Consider the following 23,314-nt stretch of genomic DNA (forward strand, 5'->3'; position numbering starts at 1 on the left):
TTAAATAAACTAATCTACGCAAAAGAGATCACTTTGGAGACATTTTGTTTCAACTAATGTATTTAAAATATTAAACATCCTTAATTAAAATCCAAAGCCAAAATTTGAATTTATTTGTTTCAGAATATTTCTCTTAATTTCATCTTTTGACCAAATTAAATGATAATAGTATATATATGTATATATATTTATCCTAAAACATCATACATTGATGTTGGCAAATATAATAATAGTTGAATAAATAAATAAAAACAACTTCATATAAGACTTTAAATTTAAACCAAAATAATTAGAATAAAGGTAAACCTCATCTCAAGATATTTGATACTCCATTAAAATTTCTTCTTTGGACAAAATATTAACTTGTAAGTGATATTTTGGTGTAGTAATCAAACAAAGACAATAAAAACATGTTGAACAATAAATCTTTCTTTGGTCCGATTTATTGCTCACATGTAAAATCGAATAATCGTCACATGTTTATTACTATAGTTGCACATGTAATTTTGTTAAATATTAACCTTCCTTTGGGCCAATCAATATTAGCGTAGCTTAAGTTACATGCACAAAATTTTTTATATTTTAAAATAAAATAATTTCAATAACAGAGGTCACTTTGAAAACTTATTATTTCAATTAAGTTATTTTAAATATATATATATATATAAACATACAAATATTCAAATTTAACATGTTCATAATAATAACCCAAAATAAGATTGCCTCATTGTTGAATGAGAAAATTGTTTCCAAGACTAGTTACTCCCAACATTATGTTGTTCTCAAAGGTAGCCATTCTTAACATAGTGTTGTTCCCAAGATTAGTTGTTTCCAACATGATGTTACTCCCAAAGGTAGTTATTCCCAAACATGCTTTTGCAAAGAACAATATTTCCCGAAACTATTATTGTTAAAAAGCTCTGTAACAAAAAATAAATATCTACAATTACTAAAAGGTTTAGAGATAGGATAAAGAGTTGGATTTAGAGTGTTTTTGGAAAAAAAAATAAAAAGTTGAAAATGTAGTTGTGCTTTTGCAAAATGTCTTCCTCAACCCTTTGTCACATCCCATTTTTTTCTATTAATTGTAATATAGTGAAACTGCCATTTCTTATGTCTTAAATTATTTGCACAAAAATGAACACAAGGAAGTGTTGTGGCTTAGTGGAATGAAACTCATTAACTATCCTAAAAGTTCCTAGTTTGTACCCTCCATGTTCTCATTTTTTAAAATTAATTTTTTGCACACAATTGGCATGTGCATTCAAGCCTTGCCATCCACCCCCCTTGTTGCCATATCTCGGATTCCTTTCCTCCTTTAGCAAGTTAAACTTGTCTTATGTTGTGAGACACATCCCCTTTTTCATTTCTTGTTTCACTCCCTTGCCAAAATCTCCTCTCTTGCCATAAGTTTGTGATACAATGAACCTGGTCATGGTTGACCAAGCTACACACACCCTTTGTGCCGTCCACCACCCTTATTTGCACCCTAATCTCTATTTTTTCATTTTCTTCATCTTTTTTTCTCTCAAATCAAAATAGAACCACCACCACCTCCTTTTAACTTTTGTTCTCCAACCACCCCAACCGAGCCTTCCACCACCATCAAAGACCTCCTAACCACTATAGACGTCGCCTTTTTTCACTCCTCCTCCCTTCCACCGTCGTGAGCTGTCATGACCGCCACAGCGAACCACCACGGGTCTCCTCCTCCACCTATTTTCTCTTCCTTTTCTCTTTTCTCCTTTCTTCCAATGTAGTGACCGAAACCTCCTCCTTTTAATATTTTCTCACCACCGTCGAACTGCCGCTCCTCCATAGTCGAACCACCGCTGAGCCGTCGCCAGTGACCAAATTTTTTTCCTTTTTGCTTCCTCTTTCTTTTGTCGATTCCTTAGTGACTAAAACTCATATTTTTCTTTCACTTATTCGATTATTTATTTCTAGATCACTCAAACATTTGTCTCATTCCATTCTTGATCCTTCGATCATCTCGTATTAAATCAAGTCTAAGTAAGGTTGTTCGATTCGTAAAATTCTTCAATTTAGTAATACCATGGTTTGGCCGAATGGTTTAGGGTGATAATATCATCAAGTTATTTTATTATTGGTTTAACATAAATACTAATGTGATTTTGTATCAACTTGAAGGACCAAACGATACTGATCAAAGAGATCCTTAGTGTGATAACGAAGACAATCAATCTAAGTCTCGATTTAAGAATAAGTGATGGTGAGAACTATTTCGAATGATTAAAACTTTAAGTGTTAAAAATCAAATCCGATAGATCTAACTAAAATACATGTTTGATGCGATAGATTCATCTATCGGCTTAAATCCAAGTGAAATCTCCTCTAATAGGATTGTGGCAATCGGATCTACAATTTAAGTTGTGGGATCTAAGTCTCGTTTTAAGTGAAATATAATATTATTTATTTTTAATAAAATGTTATTTAATTTAATTTGTGAGTATATTAAATACTCGAGTGGAGTTGAAAAACTCAATCAAAGAGGAATCCAAGTAAGTGTCCTAAACTATTAAGTGTTGTGAAAATCCATGATTTGTGATGTATGTAATGTTAAGATCCATATTTTATATAAATATGTATATTAAAGTATTCTAAAGTGAAAACTATGTGATATGTGAAAATGTGAGCATGATATATGCATATGTGTAAAAACCGAGAAATATGAGTTACGAGCATTAATATGTGGAAAATGTGAAAAGTGAAACATATGTGTTAAAATGGTCATATCACATGCATGGGGTGAGATTGTGAAAAGAGGAAGCTATGTGGTAGTTTAACTGTGATTATGTGGTAATTATTGGCAATTATGTGGTGGCTTGTCCACGATGTGTTATGTGATCGTTTATCGGTATCTATGTGATGGCTTGTCCATAAATGGTGTGTTATCGGATGAAGAAGTTTTGGGGAACTCGATATTAGTGTGTGTAGCGGAAATGGATAGAAAATCCTTAGAAATGTGCATTATTACATAAGCAAAACTTGTTATGTTCATTAAATCTGATGATATGTGAATTATGTAAAAGTTATATTTATGATGATTTAGATGTGTTATGCTACGTATTGAAATATATGTTTGTGATGGTCTCACACAGAGTTTTTTAAAGTTCACGCATGTTATGCGTGTATCTCAGGTAATTCTCGTAATTGAGGCTCGAATTCAAAGCTTCGGAGGGGATTTTAGATTAATGATCTCTTGGTAATGAATTTTTTTTTCAAATAATGTGGGACTTTTACGAATTATATGAGTTCATTTTGGATTTTTTTTCAAGCGGGCTTAACTCGGGTAAAAAAACCCATTTTCCGAGTGCACCTGATCCTAAAAATTAAATCTCAAAATTTTCATTCATCCGGCTCCAACCCATGATGAGCAAAGCCTCTCTTGATTTATTTTATAAATCATAAAAATATGGATAATCCTGCAAATCAATTATTGAGACCTTAATAATTAAGGTTGAAACCTTATTAATACGAAGAGTTTTCGCATTTGTAAGTTTGATTTTATAAAAAGAAAAAGAAATTAAATACTCGAAAAGAGAAGAAACTGTTGTTTCAATTGATCAAAATTCAAAAATTCAACACAAAAGCGGGAAAAGGAGTGACGCCCTTTAATTTTTCTCTATATATAATCTTTCCAAATGTTGAGTTTTAGCCTTTAGGAGATACATTTTCAATGGCGGACAAAGAGGAGAGCAGCATTAGAAAGGCTGTAAGCTTAAACGACAGCCATTACCGTTTCCTTCACGATCTTTCTGCACCGCCCAAACCCAAACCCACCAGTACAATCTCTTCTCTTTTCCTTTCTATTGCCTCCCCCCTCCCAAAATAGGGTTTTTCTTTTTTCTTTTTTGGGCTATGTCGTGATTATTGGTTCGATTGTTGTGGCTTTTGCAGAAGAAGAGTCTGATGAGGAGGAATTTCAAGTTCGGCGTCGTCTTTGCAAACAATCCCATACAGATGATTCTATTCCTGGCTTCTGTGAAATCACCGATTTTGATTCTCCTCTTGGTATAAGAAGTCTTTTTTTTCTTACTGCTTAGATGCCATTTTCTTGTTTGTTTGTTTGTTTTTTATTGCATATCTGGTGGGCTTTGGTTTTCTTTACTAAAAAGCATAGTGACGTTACATCTCTTCATTTTTTAAATGGGTTTCAGTATTAACCAAGTTCAAATTTTTGGAACGGAGATTAGAACCGAGTTCTTTGAGTAGGGATATATGTACTTATATAATTTCGATTGAGCTAAAGTGTGGGTTTTGATTTTCTCTTCTACAATATATTGTGCTTTTTTTTCCTGTTAGATGTTTTTCTTTCTGCTTTATTCAATCGGTTTTTATATATTTTATTTGTACACTTGTTTTTTTTTTTTTGGTTTGCTTTTTGTTTATAGGTCTTAATTCTCTTATCTGAAAGATTTTATCCTTTATATGTTTAGATGTCTATCATTACCCCCTTTTTTTTCTCATTTGTTTTTGCTTTCAGAAGGACGATCTATTTGTTTTTCTTTTCTCCTCCCTTCTCCTTTTACTTTATTTTCTGCAATTAACGTGCTTGTGGTTTTTTTTTTGTTTTTGTTTTTTGAATAAATGAATTTCAGAAGAGGAAGCAAAGCCTGTAAAGGTGAAGATTGAGGGTAGGCGTCGTTTGTGCAAAGTCTCATCTCGAGATGGTGGGGGTGCTGATAAAACCTCGATTCCCAATGAACCTAATTTTTCTGGAATTTGTGATTTTGATTCACCTTTGCAAACAAAGAATGTTTGTGAGGGTGGAAGTCAAATTAGAGATATTTTAAATGACTTGAGCTCTAAGCTTGAGCTTATTTCTATAGAGAAAAAGTCAGCCCCTAAAAGGAATATTCCAGAATATGCTAGTGCCGAGTCTTCATTTTCCAGCATGTCTGATCCATCTGATACCTCATCAGGTTCGAGTAAGAATGTTGTAGGTGGTGTTCAGGATGTAGTTGATTTGCGTGAAGATGTTTATGAAGAAGAGTCAAAAAAGCTTAATGTCAAATTGGTGTCTGCAAGGCAGGTTTTTGATTCAAATGTTGAAGAAAAAGAAGAAAAGAGTGAATCACAGAGTGACTTTAGGAATGACACTTTTGTTACTAGGGTACATGAATCTAAGAAAAACTTCCAAAGGCTAAAGAAGAATGAACCTAAGAATGCATATGAGCGATTGATGTCTGTGGGTAGGTCATTTGCATCAAAACATGGAGAAAAAGAGGATGACAATGATTGTGTAGTATTGAGTTCAAAGCAAGGATTTAAAAAAGCTGTTAAATGTGGTGGTAACTTGAAGAAGTCTGATCAGTCCGAGGAAGCTGATGAGCTTGATGATTCATACTCATTAGAAGTTGACCAGCCTTTTATTTTGAGTGGCCCAAATTCAACCTTTAAGCTTCCAACTAAAGTTGCAAAAATGTTGTATCTGCATCAGCGCGAGGGATTGAAATGGCTTTGGTCTTTGCATTGCCAGGGTAAGGGTGGAATCTTAGGGGATGATATGGGCCTGGGAAAAACAATGCAGGTAAGGAAATGTGTGTGTGTGTGTGTGTGTGTGTGTCATATATATTCATATGGAAACTTTTTTATTTGTTATTTGGGCAGATTTGTGGCTTTCTAGCAGGATTGTTTCATTCAAAGTTGATTAAAAGAGCTTTAATAGTTGCCCCGAAAACATTGCTCTCTCATTGGATCAAAGAACTCTCGGTTGTAGGGCTTTCTGGGAAGACTAGAGAGTGAGGCTACTTGACTTAAAAATTTCACAGTATTTCTGATGTTAAGATGCTGAATTAGTATGAATAATCATTATTTCGGCTTCTGCACAGGTACTTTGCGACTTCTGCTAAAACTCGGCAATATGAGCTCGAAGATGTGCTTCAGGTCATGGTTGTTGATTTAACACCCCATAATAATGCTAAATATAAACATATACTTCTTTTTGCAAGTTTCAAGGTTTCAGGCTATTTCAACATTGGCTAACATGAAATTCTATTTGATTTTAGAAGTTTCTGGATATTTGACATTATTTATTCATTTATGGTGTTGTTTGCTGTTTAATTTGTGCATATAGCATTCACACAAAAATGCTTGTAATTCCTCTTGGGCTTGTTATTCTGTTCCACATTAGTGTTTTCATGTTTGTTGAATTTTCTTATTTCTTGTAGAACCAAGGGATTCTTCTTACAACCTACGATATTGTACGAAACAATTCTAAAGCTTTGAAAGGAGAAAGCTACTACCGTGACGATGACGAGGATGAGGATGATATCATATGGGACTATATGATTCTTGATGAGGTAGACAATGTTGCTATGCTGCCTGTAATTTAAAATTTATAGGCTTTGGTTGCGTAATGAATTTTTGCAATTTCTATTTTTTTAATGGCAGTGTTTTGCTCTATATTTTTTTTGTGGGGTTTATGTTCGAAAGCTGTTGAATATGCAGAATAGGAAAAATCTGATGTATTTACTTTGTTTTAACTGACTCTTAATGTAGCTCCATCGGAGCATCCTATCACCAGATCTTTGAATGGGGAGGACGGTGCTGATAGGATATAGTTTATCTTTGTTGGCTATAATATGCAACCCTCAGATGTTTCAGATTAGCTACCTAGATGAGCACTAGACAGTGAACCTCTCTTTTTAAATCTTCATCCTCTGTCCAACACCCTATTTTTAGCTTTAATCTGTCTTTTTTGGGGGCCAAACTTTAATCTCTATCTACTCTACTATTCTTTTCTGCTTTTAATTTTTCTTTCTCCTTTATGGTCAGTTGATTTTAAAGTTTACTTTGTTGTTTAAAAATAGAGGAAATGTTGCTCAGTGTTAAAAAACAGAGCTCTATTTTTGGCTTTGTAGTTTGTCTTGTAAGTTCTTTTTTTTTCCTTCATATTTTACCTTACTAGTTATTCTTTATTCTAATCTACATGTATTACATAATTATATATTATATTTATTTATATGTATGTGTCTTATTTTAATCGGTCTTATTTTAATTGGGGGATGTCTTAGCACCTTGAGTGTGCCTGACACCCTTGACAATGCTGAAACAGCTAACTAAATAAATGTTGTACATCTAATGAGTGTATTCATGCATTCATGTATGTATATTGGATTTGAGATCTTTTGTTTTTTTCCCCTTATTAGCATTTATTTTAAGTTTTAAAGGTTAAAGAATCCATCCAATATAAAAGGCAAAGTATTGATCTAAATTCTAAAGAATAGAGGTAAACAACATTTTCAAATATTCTTGATTCTATGATTCTACAATAGGGATAAATATGTTTTTTTCCCCTTTGTTTCTTCTTGATTCTATTGGCATAATAAAAGTATTTTGTACTGCCAAGTATTTTTAGATGGATTTTATCACATAAAGCTGGTAATAAAATATTTATTGTACAATGTGAGGGGCAAAAGATGGCCTAAGATCTAATCTTCTAGCGTAGTTAGAACTTATTATTTGCAGGTAAGTCATATGAGCTTTAAGATACCTTATAAATGATTTACTATTGAAGCGTGATGAGCTTCAAAAATAAAGTGGGGCCATTAAATGATGGAGTTTTAGGATAATCAAATGATATATGATTACTATCGATGAATTTTCGTCAGATAATGGTTGCCTGCTGAAGATGACAGCACTAGGATGGCAACTCACTTAACATATATCTTTTATGTTTTGCATTTGCATAAAATCTTGTCTCCTTTTGAATGCGTCATTTTTCTTGTAAGAGCTTCATGTTCTTTTGCTTGACTTTCATACTGCATTACTGTTCCAGGGCCATCTCATAAAAAATCCTACCACACAAAGGGCAAAAAGTTTGCTTGATATACCAAGTGCTCATCGTATAGTCATAAGTGGCACACCAATTCAGAATAATCTAAAGGTAACATCTTCACATTTATCTTCATTTTTCTTTGACTCCAAAATGCACTATATTTTGTTTTATCTTGAAAGCAAACTTTGGATTATCGTATTCTACTTTGTTTTTGTCTTTTATTGATTTGTATTAGGAACTGTGGGCCTTGTTCAACTTCTGTTGTCCTGAGCTACTCGGTGATAATAAATGGTAATTGTTTTTGCTCAACTGGTGTTTGTTATGCTCCTGCAGCATGTAACAGGATTGGATATTTTCTCAGGTTCAAGGAAAGATACGAGCATGCTATTTTACGTGGAAATGACAAAAATGCTTCTGAGAGGGAAAAGCGTATTGGCTCAACGGTTGCCAAGGTGTTGTTTTAATAAGTATTACTTGATAAGAATGCGCTTTGATGATTCAATCCTGGGCATCATTCAATTATTCTAATGTTAAAGTCAAATTGCTTTCCGTGAAGATGCAGTGTTGCAGAAACTATGTCATTTGCCATAGGCATTGTTATTTGCCATTTGCTTACCATGGGCATTGTTATTTGCCATTTGCTTTAGCTCACATCAATCTTTTCTACTAGTCTCACAGGACTACTTTGTAAAAATTGATTTTGATCTCAAACTGCTTTTCAAATGCGATGTTTTAGAGACTTCAATCTATAATCTATCTTGATTCCTGACCATCCATAGCTATAGTAATTTTATTTTGTTTTAGACTTCGTACACATCAATCTTTGCTGCATCCCACATGACTTTGTACAAACTTGATTTAAGAGGCACTATCATATGTCTTTATGCTTAAATGTCCTCAACAAAAATATACATTTAAGTATTCAAGTTCACCATGTAAGATCTTGGTAAAATCTGATTGCATATAAATGCTGAGGTTTTTGGTGATGTTACAAGTAAATGCATTCTGGTGAAATTTATTAGTGAAAAATTGCAATTCAGGGGAGCCAATTTTTTATTTTTTAATGTTCAATTATTTGTGCTTTGCTATCCATCTTAAATTATATCATATAATTGTCCTTTAAGTTTGGGAGCCATAATGCCTACTTGTTGCCTTTTCTTTTTTCTCTGTTATGGTCATGGAATGTGTCTTGAAATGAAAGAACATAATTTTTTTATCTTTTTTCCCTCCCCCTCTGTAGGAGCTAAGAGAACGTATTCAACCTTGCTTTTTGCGCCGGTTAAAGAAAGAGGTATTTGGTGAAGATGATACGTCAACTGCCAAGCTTTCTAAGAAAAATGAGATCATTGTGTGGTTAAAGTTGACTGCTTGCCAGGTGCAAACTTAGCATTACTTTTCTGAATGTTACTCTTGATTGTGGATTTATTAGTTTTTTTTATTGCTCATGGTTATTTGTGTCTCCCCTTTTAGCGACGGTTGTACGAAGCTTTTTTGAATAGTGAGATAGTTCTTTCAGCTTTTGATGGCTCGCCTCTAGCTGCATTGACGGTACCATTTTCTGTTCAATTTTTCCCATCTGTTTTTCCTCCAGTTTACACACACATTTGATTTTTTTTATGTTTAGTCGTTTTCTTATGTGCTGATGTGCACAACCATCAATTGTTCTTTAAGATTTGGAGGTTTTAGCTATAAGGAACATTCTTCAGGTATTTTGGTTGTCAATCAACACAAGAGTTGTGTGCTTCCAGTCTGTTTAAAATCTCTAGGGATTGTTGGCCAAAAGAATCCAATGATGGCACCCGCTTTTTGATAATTATTTGTTGTTATACTGAAAGTTTAGTTGTGTGAACATATTCCATTTTATTTATGAAAATGTTTTTCTTCTCTGAATCTGTCATAAGATGTGCATTCTGTATCTCCTTTTTGAAGAGATATTTCTCTTGTGTAGTGCTTCAATTGGAGGAATTATCTTTCATTGCAGTTGCTTGCCTGGAATATTTATTTTAGGTTATCTAGGTGGTTAGAATATATTATTTCTCAAATTTTGTCAGGATAAAGTTTCACTTTTAAAGTAACCTGTCTCTTTTATCAATCTTTAATATCCAGACTTTTCTGGTTATATTTAACTTGCGTATGATCTGTTATTCTTTATAATTAGCTGTTAATTTATGTGGAGTAGCTGAAACAGTTTGTGTGCTGGATTATACAGTTTTGATGTAGTTAGCTAGTTCCTTTTAATCTTATTGAGGTAATAAGAAAAAGTGCCCATTCTTTGAAACAGATTCTTAAAAAAATATGTGATCATCCACTTCTCTTGACAAAGAGAGCTGCCGAGGATGTACTAGAAGGGATGGATTCAATGCTAAATCCAGAAGATGCTAGTGTCGCTGAAAAATTGGCAATGCATGTTGCTGATGTTGCTGAAACGAATGACTTTCAAGATAATCACGACAATCTCTCATGCAAAATATCCTTTTTACTTTCACTTTTGGTCAGGGGCTCTGCTTATGTATAGATTTATTCCAAGGTATAAATAATCTTCTTAAGTTGAATGCATTTTATGGTTTTTTCAGGACACTTTAATTCCAGAGGGCCACCATGTTCTTATATTTTCTCAAACTCGTAAAATGCTCAATCATATTCAGGTTTGTTTTAGATCTTGACTTGCTGGCTCATTTACCTTTTCATGGCAGCATGCTGTCTAATTTTTCAAGTTCTGAGTTTTAGTTGTCAGTATGAGCAATTTGGTAGGAAATTATGGACTAAGTTTTACCTCAAGGGAAGAAACTTTTTGCCATTTCTAAAATTTGACCCCTAGTAATACAATGGACTCTTCAAATAAGCCATCCAGCCCCTTCTTTGTTTGTTGTTTATCCTTCCCTCTTGATCCTCCTTTTCTCTGGGGTATTACCTTATGCTTTTGTTCATGGTAGCATTAGCTGAGTTATTGCTTAGATTGCAGAGGTTGCTCTATAACATCTGCCAATTTTGTGAGGCAGCTGTACCATATATTTATATAATTGTTTTCCCAACAATTAAATAGACACTACCTTTTGATGTCTATTTCTCACTCATTTTGCCTGAAGAGAAGAAAGTGAAGTTTCTTAATAGTGATAGGTAATAAATTGGGTAACATGGCGTGTCTTCTTGGTTGCTTACTTGTGGTGAGCTAAAAATCCTAGCTCCATTTGAGGTTGCAACATATACTTTTGATCCATTAAATTTTCCTGAATGGAGTCTATCCCATTTTGACATGAGATATGAAACAAATTTCTTTATGATATTATGTATTGCAATAGTGTGATTAGCATATAAAATTTGGGTTAGTATTTAGTACACAAGCAGTGTAACTTTTTAACTCCACAAGCAGAGTTAAAAATTTGCCATGGGTTCCTTTTCTTTTATATATTTATTTTTTAAAAATATTTTACTATATCTATAGGACACTTGTCATCACTCCAACCATGCTTGTGGAGTTTAAAATTTCTACTTGTAGTGTATCAAATATTTTCCCATAAAATTCATCAACCTTTTTAATCATTATCTGAAATTGAAACTTGAAATTTTAAGGGTTTCACAATTGTCTTCATTCACGATTAAGAAAAAAACAATTCTTTTTTTTTTCTTCTCTTGAATACATCAAAGGTCTGGCATTTACTTTCATATGCTTTTCTGTATGGTGAAACCTATGAAGCATGGACATGCTTGAACCTTGGTTGTAGTGGTATTTTATTGGTATTTGACACGGACATAATCGACACACTGGAATACGTACCTGACTGGAACACAAGAAAAAACAAACAAAAAAAATTGCTACGGTTAGGACGCGGTCAAATTTGTTTGGACATGGTAAAGCTTAAAGAGATTGAGAAGGTTGGGCTGTTGAAATTAAGAAAAAGATTAATTTGAATTTTAATAAATTATAACTATTTAATCTTAAAATTTAAAGTATTAATAATCTTTTTATGATGTTTATTTTAAGAAAATTAATACTCATAATAAAAAAAAATTATTGCTCAAAGTACTTGAAAAGAATTTTCCGTATATAGTATTTTATAAATTCGTGGTTTTGACTTGTTTTTAAATGCTTGAATGCAAACTTGAGAACCAAGAAACCAAGAGTTCCTTGACTGAGAAATTATCTAATATGTTGCCAATGGAGCTTTTTTAGACTCTACAAGCATGTTGGAATGGTGACATATATGTGTTAGGGTATAGTGAAAAGGAGAATTAAAAAGAGAAATAGGGCATGTGGTAGTCTTGCTTGCAACCCAACTTGTGGATTCACTGATTTACCCTGCAACATAAAAATTCTCTGCAATATATCAAAGATGAATCTTCTTTGAATTGTGTTTTGTTTTTTATTTGGAATTTCTAATTTTTTAGACTTTGTGCCCAAGGCAATTTGTGATCATGTTTTATTATTGATCACAGGAGTCTCTAGTGTTAAACGACTACAAATTTTTACGTATTGATGGTACCACGAAAGCAAGTGATAGAGTGAAGATTGTTAATGTAAGTGCTTCTTTAACATTAAATTGATTTAAATTTTCTCTTGGTGTTATATTTTCATCTCTTCTATTTTCAGGATTTTCAAGAAGGTAATGGGGCTCCTATATTTCTTCTGACATCCCAAGTTGGTGGTCTGGGCCTTACACTTACAAAAGCAGATCGTGTCATTGTGGTCGATCCTGCTTGGAACCCAAGGTTCCGTTTTTTCTCCTCAGTTCAGTTTGTTTCTGGTATAATTTGATTAATACTCCCTTTTAAGAAATGAGGAATTTGGTAAAATAGTTAGTCTTTGATATTAGTTTATTCAATATCTTTGTTTTTTTTTTGGCCATCAGTTTATCTAATATCTAACAATGTAATGGTGGATTTTTCTCTACATCTTGGTCGCGTGGTTTCAAACACCCGATTGAGTTAAAAACTGTGAGGGCTCATGTTCTGTTTCGGACCTTCCTCACCCAAAAATTAGTTTATTCCAAATTGGATTACCTATATCGATTATCTGAAGCATTTATTAACAAAATACTCACTTGGGGCTTCTATTAGACCTATAGTTGCAGGTTGTTAAATAAGAAGATTGATATTCAAGTAATAGAACAGAGTTTGAACAAAATTATTTGGTTCAGTAGGATTCTTTCTGTGTATGTCTGCATGCACCACACATTGGGAGGTGGATGGGATTTATTACTAATAAGTAACAGCTTTTTCTTGCCCAGCAGCTGTAGTCATTAGCAGAATTTTCCATTAAAGGTGGATGAAAGAGTTGCCAAGTGATACTCGCTTAAATTTTGCCTGCTGAGTATATGTCTGTATCCAAAGTCCTGAAAGAAATACATTCAACAATTTTTATTATTTTTTGGCAAAATTATTTAAATTTATCACTTCTTTTTGAGACAATATGGTGAAATACTTGAAACATCTTGAGGCATACATGAGGTTGGTGGACGTGAGACAGGATTGGGCATGTTGAGAACAATTGTTGAAATGATAAAAAGTTCTGCAATTGTATTTTCCTAGTCCTATTTTTCTCTACTATGAACTAACTCTGCTGCTATGCTTTTAAAAAATGTGCTTTCTTAACCTAAACTGATTTTGCTTTTCTGGGAAGGGCATATCCTGTTTCAGGGTTAATAAGCTAATTAATAATTTTGCAGCACGGATAACCAAAGTGTTGATCGGGCGTATCGAATTGGGCAAACGAAGGATGTCCTTGTGTACAGGTTGATGACCTGTGGAACTGTTGAAGAAAAGATATACAGAAAGCAGGTTGATGAAATCTCAGAAATTTCTTGTTATCCATATTGATTCATTTACAGTACCTATATGTTAACCTGCTGGGACTCCCAGGTGGTTGACATTGCCGTAATTATTGTAGTTGTGCATAAAGAGAAATTTTATCTGGCAACAATAACTATTTCGTGATAACATATGAGAACTTTGGATTCTAGTTTACGTGTAGGATTCCTTGCCTCCAGCCTTACAGCCGTGGTCTCATTTTTCCTTAATTTCTTTACTGATGTGTTTATTTTCACTACTTTGCCTAAAAATTGTGATCTAGATATACAAGGGGGGATTATTTAAGACGGCAACTGAGCACAAAGAACAAATTCGCTACTTCAGCCAGCAGGTACTCTTTAATTAAAACTTCTTGTCCTGTTTATTTTAAGCATTTAGTACTTTGTGATGTGTGATAGACATACTTAGATTTTTTATATTTCTTTCAGGATCTTCGAGAACTTTTTAGTCTTCCAAAACAGGGGTTTGACATTTCACTTACCCAAAAGCAATTACATGAAGAGCATGATAATCAACATAAAATGTACTGTTCTATCTATAGTAGTATGATACTATGATTTACTTTTATCGCGTTGTTTATTAGAACTTCTTTTCCTACCATCATAACTCTGCTATTCATACCTTATTTTAATGGAAGTGAAATAATTTAAATTATAAAGGATAATGAAGCCAGCGGTATGGTGAAATTTATCTTTCTTTGGGAGTATTAACAAAAACTACTCTGTGTTTGAACATGCTATAGTTTTCTTGAATGTAGACACCTGTGCCAAATTGCTTATTTACTTGTTGGGATGAGTAATGCTGTGTTTTCTTTTTAAACTGTTATCTATATTTATGTAATATGTTTACTTCTCTTTTATGTCTAAGTTGCTTCTCTTTTTGTCTAGTTCTCTCCCTTGTTTTTTTTAGTGTCTTGAATATTCCCACTCTTGGTTCTAATATCCACATCTATAAATTAAAATGTCCAACCGATAAATTCTGCTTTCAATTAGAATCTAGGTCTTCAAATAATTTATTTGAAAAATTGAAACTTTTCTTTTGGTTGATCATAATACTTCTGAAAAACCTAAATGAGTAAACAATGTTATCATTTTTGTTCACTAGATACAATTTTATGAAGCAACATAATATTTGCTTGTTTGCAGGAGTATGTCGAAATTTTTGACTTTTCTGGAACTGTTTATGACATTCACGTATTTCTATGTTCTGATTTTTGTAATTTGTCTTACAGGGATGAGTTATTGGAAACCCACATAAAATTCCTGGAAACACTGGGAATAGCAGGAGTTAGTCATCACAGTCTACTTTTCTCTAAAACAGCACCTGTACAAGTTGTAGAGGAAGAAGACGAAGACATATGGTGAAAACTCTGCCTCTTTCTTTCCCCCTAATGTCTTTTGATCCAAATTGTGTACTTAGCTTCATGTATTATAGTATGTTCATTTTTTCTGTCAAAGCTCTAACCATTCCAAACATTAACGGAATCAGGAAAAAAAAAAATATGGTTGTGCGACATTCATCTTCAAGTTCTTCTGTTGAACAGAAACCTGATGGGTATTTCTTATGATCATCCACTATTTTCATGATATAATCTTTACATATCTGTGTGGAACATGATAGTTATATCTGAAATGTTTGACAGGGCTGTATATGCTTTCAAGCCAAAGGATATCATGATGAGCAGGAAAAGCTTGTCGCCTATTGAAGTAGCTAAATTAACTGAGAGTGAAATTAAACAAAGAATTAACCGGCTGTCCCAAATATATGCTAATAAGGTATGGTTTTGAATCAAATTTCTTGCTTGACAGTGTTGTGCATGACAAATCTTGTGTGCATTTCTTTTTTGAAATGGTTAAATAATAGTAAACTAAATTACGTAACTGAAGTTTTTTGCATGGCTGAGTTATCTTCCCTCAAGATCAGGATGGTGGCTGCATTTTACTTTATTTAATTTTTAACCTTATTTTCTCTGGTTGTGCTTGTTTGTAAAATTATATTCTGATCCTACTATTGAAAGAAAGGATATGGATTTCAAAATTAGTATAAAATGTATAATAAAGCCAGTCTAAATATGACTTGCATGATTGTCTTTTTATACTCTTTCAACTATGGGGTATATATTGAATCTTAATTCAATTTTTTCCTCACAATGTATACAACACACTGTATTCAAATTCACTCTTTGGAATTCAATTTTCCAAATACAGCATGGTTTCTTGCATTTCATTCATCTTGTTCGCATAGTCTTGCCCGTGTTCGACAATTAAGTGTATGCAAGCAATGAAATTATATGGTTCTTTTCATTAGCCTATAGTTGCATTTTTAAAAGTATTATGGAGGCTCTTGTATTAAGAGCCAGATTGCATTTTGCCTCTTTTACACAAAATATGGTTAAGTTAATTCTTGTTCGATAGATCTAAGAGCAAATATCTATTTTTACTATTAAAAATTGGTCCTTGTATGTTAGTATAAGTTGTAATTGTCTGATTGTTTCGTTAGCCACATTAGTTTTTAATAGTAGAAATGGATGAAATTGTTAACAGAAAGGACCATTTTGTTCTTTGATTTAACATATAGAAACTAATTTGCCTATTTTTGAGTAAAAAGGGCAAAATGCAATATGACTCCTTGTATAGGGGTCTCCATGGTACTCTTACTATTTCATACTCAATTTTTGAAGATACCACCTTGGCTCCACCAGGAAATTTGTTTTTGCATAACTCTTCTAAATCTTGTGTTATAATCTTCTGAATTGTTGTGCCAGATTACAATTTTGAGGTTGCCTGATAAGGGAGCCAAGATAGAAAAGCAGATTGCTGAACTGAATGCAGAGCTCCAAAAGATGAAGACAGCAGAGGTAACTGAAAAAGAAACTGAAGTAGGTGTAGATGATATAACTGGACAACTCCAGAAAGTGTTAAATGTATAGATAAGGTCTTTGGTTGTATCTGTATTTAGCACGCCTGTATCTAGGCTTGTTCCACCTGACAATAGAAAACTACCTAGCATTTGGACTCGAATTTTCAAACAAGTTTTCGATGGTCCCTCTAGATTTTGTGGTGGAAATGCATAATTTTGTGGGTGGTAACTGTTCTAAACACAGCTCTTTTGTACACAAAAAATCTAGGATTTCAAAATTACCTGTTGATGCCTTCTTTTACTCTCTCAATGAGAGATTGAAATTGAGGATTTAAGTTTTTGAGTACTAAGGAATGTGTTTTACCATGTGTATGGTTTATTGTTTTTTTGTGTTATCATGTGTAAATTTTAATTCGGTTGGTTAATTTTAGTTCAATTTTTAATTTATTTTTGTTTCATTATGATTTGATTTGATTTTATAATTCTTAACTATAAATAAAAATTGTTTTTACTTAATGCTATTGTGTATCACTTTGGCTCCAATATTGCACAATTGTTTAAATTGTTTTTACCTCTATTTATGCTTGTTTTTGTTATGCAACTCAATTATTTATTCTTCCAAATTTGATTTCATTAATTTGACCATTAAAACTTAAACTTGCCTAACCTACAAATTTCATCTCGGATTTGAATTTAAATATAATTTTAAAAACAAATTATTAAAATAATACTTGTAACCTAAATTATTACTTTATTTAAGTGTAATCATAAATTTATGGGTAAATATTATCAGTTATTTAATTTTGGGGTAGATGAGAACAATAACTCAGATTTTAATTTATTCACTCAATTTTTTGAAAAATAATAAATTAATTTTTGTTATGGATGTAATGGAAAACTGATATGGCATTTAACCAGCGATTCCCAAGAGTCAATTTGGGAACTCCCACGACACCGACGCCTCCATGGCCAACGCCCTCCGCTGCATCATGATCACTGAGGTTCCCACCATAGCCATCGACCTCGTCAAAATCAAAGTTAACTCTTCTGTCCTCAATGAAAAGTTTATCGCCCATCGACTTCATCAATCCCTCTCACTAGCCAATGTGCCATGTCTGGTCTATATTAACCTTTTTCTTGGAAAAAGATTAATTGCATTCATGGGTTGTTTTTGCTTGAAGAAAGTTAGAAACAAATTTGGGTATAAAAATCCATTTTCTTTGACTTGAAATGTTAGAAATCTGGGTATAAAGTTAGAAATTTTTATTTTTTCTATTTAAACAGTATTCAGTTGAAGCATAAGGAAAGTGAAGCATAAGTAGGAAAAACAGTGGAGAAGACCAAATTAGTGGAGAAGGAAAAGCCGAAGCATAAGAAGGATAAGGGGGAGAAACTTAAAAGAGAATGATAAGGTAAAACAGAGGATAGTGAAATTGGAGAAATAAAGAATAAAGAAGAAAAAAAGAAAGAGAAGAAGGAGAATATGCACAAAGATGAAGAAGATGATGAGAACACAGATAACAAAAGAAAGAAAGACAAAAGACAAGGAGGTGGAGATGAAGAAAGAAGGAACACACGGATAAAGAGGTGGTAAAAGAAGATGAAGAGAAGAAGAAGAAAAAAGAAAAGAAGCATAAGGAGAAAAGGTCCACGGAGAAGAAGATGAAGAGAAAGATGAGAAGAAAAAGAAGGAAGACACGGAGAAGGAAAAAAGTAAAACCCAATCATTTTTCTTTTCTTTTTTACTACTAGTCAAATGTGGTAAGTTAATTCGTCATGTCAGCTATAACGATGGACTGATTTATCATTTTTCAATAACGTTAGTTATTGATTTGTTATTTTTTAAAAGTTGAGTAACCGAATTGAAATCTAAGTGATTATTTTGTCAGCTAGTATAATTTACCTTAAATTTATCTCCTAAAGTTTGAATTTTTGCTATTTTAGTCATAATTTTTATTATTATTAATTTAGTCTTCAAATTTAAAATTTAGTCAAATTATTTTTTTAGATAAGAAAGCTAATTGGACTATTTAAATTACTTTAAACTTTCCTAACAATTAATGTACACATTTTATAAAATATAATAAAAGCTCAAAAATGATCCAACTTAAAATTGATGTGAACTTGATAACACTAAATGGTTTCAACAAGTAACTTGAAGTGATTTGAATTTAAATCATGACTTCTTAAAAATTAATGAAAATAATACTTATAACCTAAATTATTAATTTATTTTAATTTAGGTATAATGATAAATTTATTTCTTAACTTTTTGTTTTTTTTTTCATATAAATTCTTTATCATTTTGACCTTCAACTTTAAAATTTAGTCAAATTATTTTTTTATATAAAAAAAGTTAATTAGATCATTAAAACTTTAACAACACTAAATGTCTACTCTCATGGCAATCATGTACACATTTTATAAAAAATTAAAAAAAATAATTTCTAAAAACTTTCATAAAGATTTTTAGAAAAAATTTTTATATTACCAATTGTAAAAGGTTCATTACATGATTTATATTATTTTCCTAACTTTGAGTTGAAAACTAACCTAACTTAAAATTTACGTGAACTCGAATTCGAATCGAACTCGAAATAAATATAACTCTAAATTGCTCGAACAAGTAACTCAAAGTGATTTGAATCCCTAAATAAAATATATTTTTTAATAAATTAATATAAAAATAATATTTATAACCTAAATTATTAATTTATTTCAGTTTAGGTATAATGATAATTTTATCTCCTAATAGCACGTTTGGTTTGCTGTAATGGAATAGAAGTGTAATGGAATAGAGGCGTAATAGGTAATTCTTCTTTTTGGTTGAATGGAATGGAATAGAGGCGTAATGGTATTCTTGTGTTTGGTTGAATGGAATAGAGGTGTAATAGCATAAGGAAAAAAACTAAAATGACTAGAATACCCTTAGCAGAAATTGTTTAGGTAAATGATTATTGTTATTGTTATTAAATTTTAATAAAATTATTAATATCAATAATAAATAATTTAATCATATTTTAACATAATTATTATTAAATATATATTAATTAAAATATATAATTTAATAAAATTCTTAATAATAAATATATAATTTAATAAAATTCTCAATTTCGAAGAATCGGACAACTAGCTTTTATAAACCTTTAGAACACTGTAAATCACTTTGCGAGCTTGTTGGTAATTCGCTTGGGAGTAATTAGTTGCAAGAAGAGCCTGTAACAGAAACCAAAAATACATCCAACAGGTTTCATTTGGTGCTACTTTATATGGTATTGTCATAAACATCCTACATTTGGGGTCTTCCAAATGAAAAACCAAAGGACATGCTACCTGACCAGAGAGTGCTAAAGCATCAGTTAACAAAGATACAGCCAACCAAATTTGTACACAAATCTGATGACCAGCCATAGGAATAGGGCCCTGCCTAGCTGCCAGTGATGTTGCAAGTGTGAGAGTTCCAAGAGTGGCTATTGTTCCTACCAATAAGTAGTCCACCTGCAGGTACCATCACAATTTCAATACTAAAATTCAATTGTTTGTTGTTATTTTCATTTTATGAAGCTTAACTATAAGAAAAAATAAGCAGATACTGAAAGTAATACTTAAGATCAGCAAGAAATGTACCAGATTTTAAGTAGAGGGAAACTTTACTCCAGTCAATTTTAGGAGAGATCAGTTCAACTTTCCCATTCAACTCCCACAGAAGTATAATAGCAATCAGATATCTAGTTTCAAAAAATAAAAATAAAAAAATGAATAGAACATCCAAAATTAGCAGAAATGTTATGAGGCAAATACACTAGAATTATTAAGTTTACCACATTATTGACGTACTCAGAAATCACAGTAGCAACTGCAGCACCACCAACGCCAAAACCAAAGGGAAATATCAAGATTACATCCAATATTGCATTTAGTAAGGTGCCTGCACCTGTTAGTTCAAGCAAGAAATTATCTATAAGCAGCAAAGAGACCCCTTGAGGGAACTTGAAACATAAGGCATGCTGTAATACTTGCCAATGGCATACAAAGGTGTCTTTGTATCCTTAAATCCACGAAAAGTGCCTTGAGCAGCAAGTGCAATTACGACTGGTGGGGCACCAAAGGCTCTCCATGTCAGAAACTGCTCCGCTGGTCCACGCATCGACGAATCCTATGAAAAATAAAAGTAATAAGATATAAGAAATTAAAGCATTACAATTCCAAAATATAATTACAAATACATCATTAGTTATCCTGACATACCATAGGTATACCCATGATATTCATTAAGAAACCCGAGCCAACTGAGAGTACAACCGCTTCTGCAATGCCAAGTCCAGCAGCAAGTGCTAAGGAAGGGAAGAACTTTCTTGCCTTGATGCTCAAATTCACCATCTTAATTATACCAAACCCCAGAGTCAATTAAAAGTTCAACCAAACGATCATTTTCATGAAGTATTGCAGTTATTGTATAATCTTTTCACTGAAAATTACCATCCTTGCTTTTACTAATCAATGCTTGCTCTTCAGCAACAAAGGATGTTGTGATATTAAGTAAAGGAACATTAAACAATCTCGACACCAGATTGAATATCGATACAGATACCCCAACTGCCGCCAATTCAACCGACCCTTCACCACAAAAAAACTAATATTTATCAGCCAATAGTTACCTGTGTGATTAATAGATAAAGCTACAAAAGCAAGCTTGGTATGATAGTATTAATAATAAAAAAAGAAAAACAAGTATCCAAATGGCCAACAAAGGCTGTATCAACAAGTGAAGCAATGGGATCAGCAGCCAAAGCCAATGCAGCAGGTAGTGCAATAGATAGATGCCAATTTTTAACGATAGTTACATGATTCAACTAATTTGATGAATCAAGTCTTAAACTTTCTAAAACCTGAAACTAATGCATGATTCAGTTTCTAGAAATGTTGAATCTTCCATCATAGACATTTTAAAAACATAAAAGGGAAAACACGTTGAAAGAAAAATGTTAGGGCAGACAATGTTTACCTTGATTGAATTGGAAAGGTTTTCTTGACGGTTTTTTTTGGAAATAAAATGTTTACCTTGTTGGGATTTGAAGAACAGAAGTCTGTTTTTGGACTTCCCTTCACTGCATTTGAAGAACAGTTCGGGTGCATTTGGTTCGACAAAACAACAAATGAAAGTGAAACGGGAGCGGTGGAGGTTGCTGGCCTGTTTGATGTTAGGAGGGAGAGTTCTGGAGGTGGATTTTGGCTTGGGAAGATGAGGGTAAAACAGGGCATAGAAAAGATAAGAATGCTAAACGGGAGCTAAACTGAACAAAGGGCAGGGAATAGAAATCGGTAAGAAAGGAGGAATACATACGTAACCGATTCGGCGCGTAATAGGCATTACAGCGAACCAAACGCCGGAATAGGTGGGGCCCACCGATTCGGCGCCTAATGGTAAACCCATTACATCGAACCAAACAAGCCGTAAATTTTTTTTGTCATTTTGGCCATAAACTTTAAAATTTAGTCAAATTACTATTTTTAGATTAAAAAAATTACTTGGACCATTCAAACTTTAATGACGCTGATGTAACACCCAAATTTTGCCTGGCCCAATATAGATATTAAAACCCTAATATAAAAATAAAAAAAATTAAAAGTCAAAATGTCCATTACATTAACCCAATTTTAAAAAACAAAACCAAAATTACATACCCAAAGTCCAATTAAGAGAAACCCAATACCTAAACTACCCAACATCAGGCCCAAATTGCTAATCCACTAGGGCCCATTAAAATTTAAACCCAATTTGCCTAGACCCTAGCCCAATCACGATGCGGCCCAATGCAAAATCAGAGGCTGAAACCCTAGCAGCTTCCAGCGCCGTTCTCCCCAGCCACGCACGCCTCCGTACGGCCTTCACACACCGCCACGCGTTGCGCGTACGTCGTACCTGCAAGAACGACAAGCAAACAAAAAAAGCAGAAACCGACAGCAAATGAAAAAGGACAAATTTCTTTTGATTTTTTGATTTTATTTTTTTCATTTTCAGCTATTAAGGTTGATTTAAGAATCTATAAACGAGGCGCGTGCACAGAATCAATAAAAAAAATCAATCAAAAATTGAAAGGAGGTGATTTGTTTTCTTTCTTTTCTTTTTTGCTGAAGATTTTCATTTTTCTATTTTTGGCTTCTAGTTATTTTTTACGAATTTTGTGTAAAAAGAAAAGAAATAGAGAGTAGGCTTACCTTCATAGCCGTGTACCGGACCCCTGTTCGCTTCGTAACGATCGGAGTTTGGATAGGGGAAGCCGGGAGTGGCGAAATAGTGCGAACGACGTTTTGGGGAGGAAGATGTTAGTTTTTCTTTTTTTTTTTTTAAGTTTGTTCAAAACTATAACTGCTGTTGAGGTGTTGATTTTAGGATTTTAAAGTTGACATTTATTGTGTAAAAAACGGCGCCGTTTAGGGCCTGCTTCAGTGGCCTTAAAACGGTGTCATATTGACCATTGCCCAGCAGCCCGCGCGCGACCCGACCAGCTCCATGGGGGATCCGCGCGTTATTTGTTAAATGGGTTATTTTCAACCCTGGTCCTTCCACCTTGCAATAGTATTTCAAATTCGATTTTTTTTAATTTCATTTCCTCTTAAATTGAACTTCTCATTTTATTTTTGTTTCGATTTAATCCTAAACGACGCGCCGTGTTTTGATGGGCGGGGATATTTTCCGCTTTACTCCCCCCTTGTTCCTCGTGCACCCGATTCAGCCCCTTTTCATTTTTATTTATTGCGGATTGGCCCCAGAATTTCTATTTTCATTCCAATTTAATCCTGATTGATATTTTTGCTATTAATTAATTTACTATTATTTTTATT

At 33.0% G+C, this 23,314-nt stretch overlaps 1 protein-coding gene and 1 pseudogene across 2 annotated transcripts; one reads left to right on the forward strand and one right to left on the reverse strand.

Annotated features, from left to right (window-relative positions):
- Positions 1–3,467: 3,467 nt before the first annotated feature.
- LOC107931342 (protein CHROMATIN REMODELING 24) lies at positions 3,468–16,909 on the forward strand. 2 transcript variants are annotated; one of them, XM_016863214.2, is made up of 22 exons: positions 3,468–3,806; positions 3,922–4,035; positions 4,623–5,554; positions 5,635–5,765; positions 5,856–5,910; positions 6,195–6,326; positions 7,805–7,912; positions 8,040–8,095; positions 8,166–8,256; positions 9,045–9,179; positions 9,275–9,352; positions 10,086–10,295; positions 10,378–10,449; positions 12,239–12,319; positions 12,393–12,511; positions 13,468–13,579; positions 13,872–13,940; positions 14,038–14,132; positions 14,841–14,969; positions 15,098–15,163; positions 15,252–15,384; positions 16,374–16,909. In XM_016863214.2, the coding sequence occupies exons 1-22, from the start codon at positions 3,701–3,703 to the stop codon at positions 16,536–16,538; spliced, it is 3,189 nt and encodes a 1,062-aa protein (XP_016718703.1). In that variant the 5' UTR covers positions 3,468–3,700; the 3' UTR covers positions 16,539–16,909. The 2 variants fall into 2 exon arrangements, with proteins under 2 accessions (XP_016718703.1, XP_016718704.1); XM_016863215.2 differs by lacking the exons at positions 14,038–14,132; positions 15,098–15,163; positions 15,252–15,384; positions 16,374–16,909 and having other exon boundaries at positions 14,841–14,970.
- A 2,564-nt stretch (positions 16,910–19,473) lies between these two features.
- Positions 19,474–21,902, reverse strand: LOC107931317 (protein DETOXIFICATION 44, chloroplastic-like; annotated as a pseudogene).
- Between the last annotated feature and the right edge of the window lie 1,412 nt (positions 21,903–23,314).

Source organism: Gossypium hirsutum, chromosome D09, assembly GCF_007990345.1.
Source record: "Gossypium hirsutum isolate 1008001.06 chromosome D09, Gossypium_hirsutum_v2.1, whole genome shotgun sequence".
Lineage (NCBI taxonomy): Eukaryota > Viridiplantae > Streptophyta > Magnoliopsida > Malvales > Malvaceae > Gossypium > Gossypium hirsutum.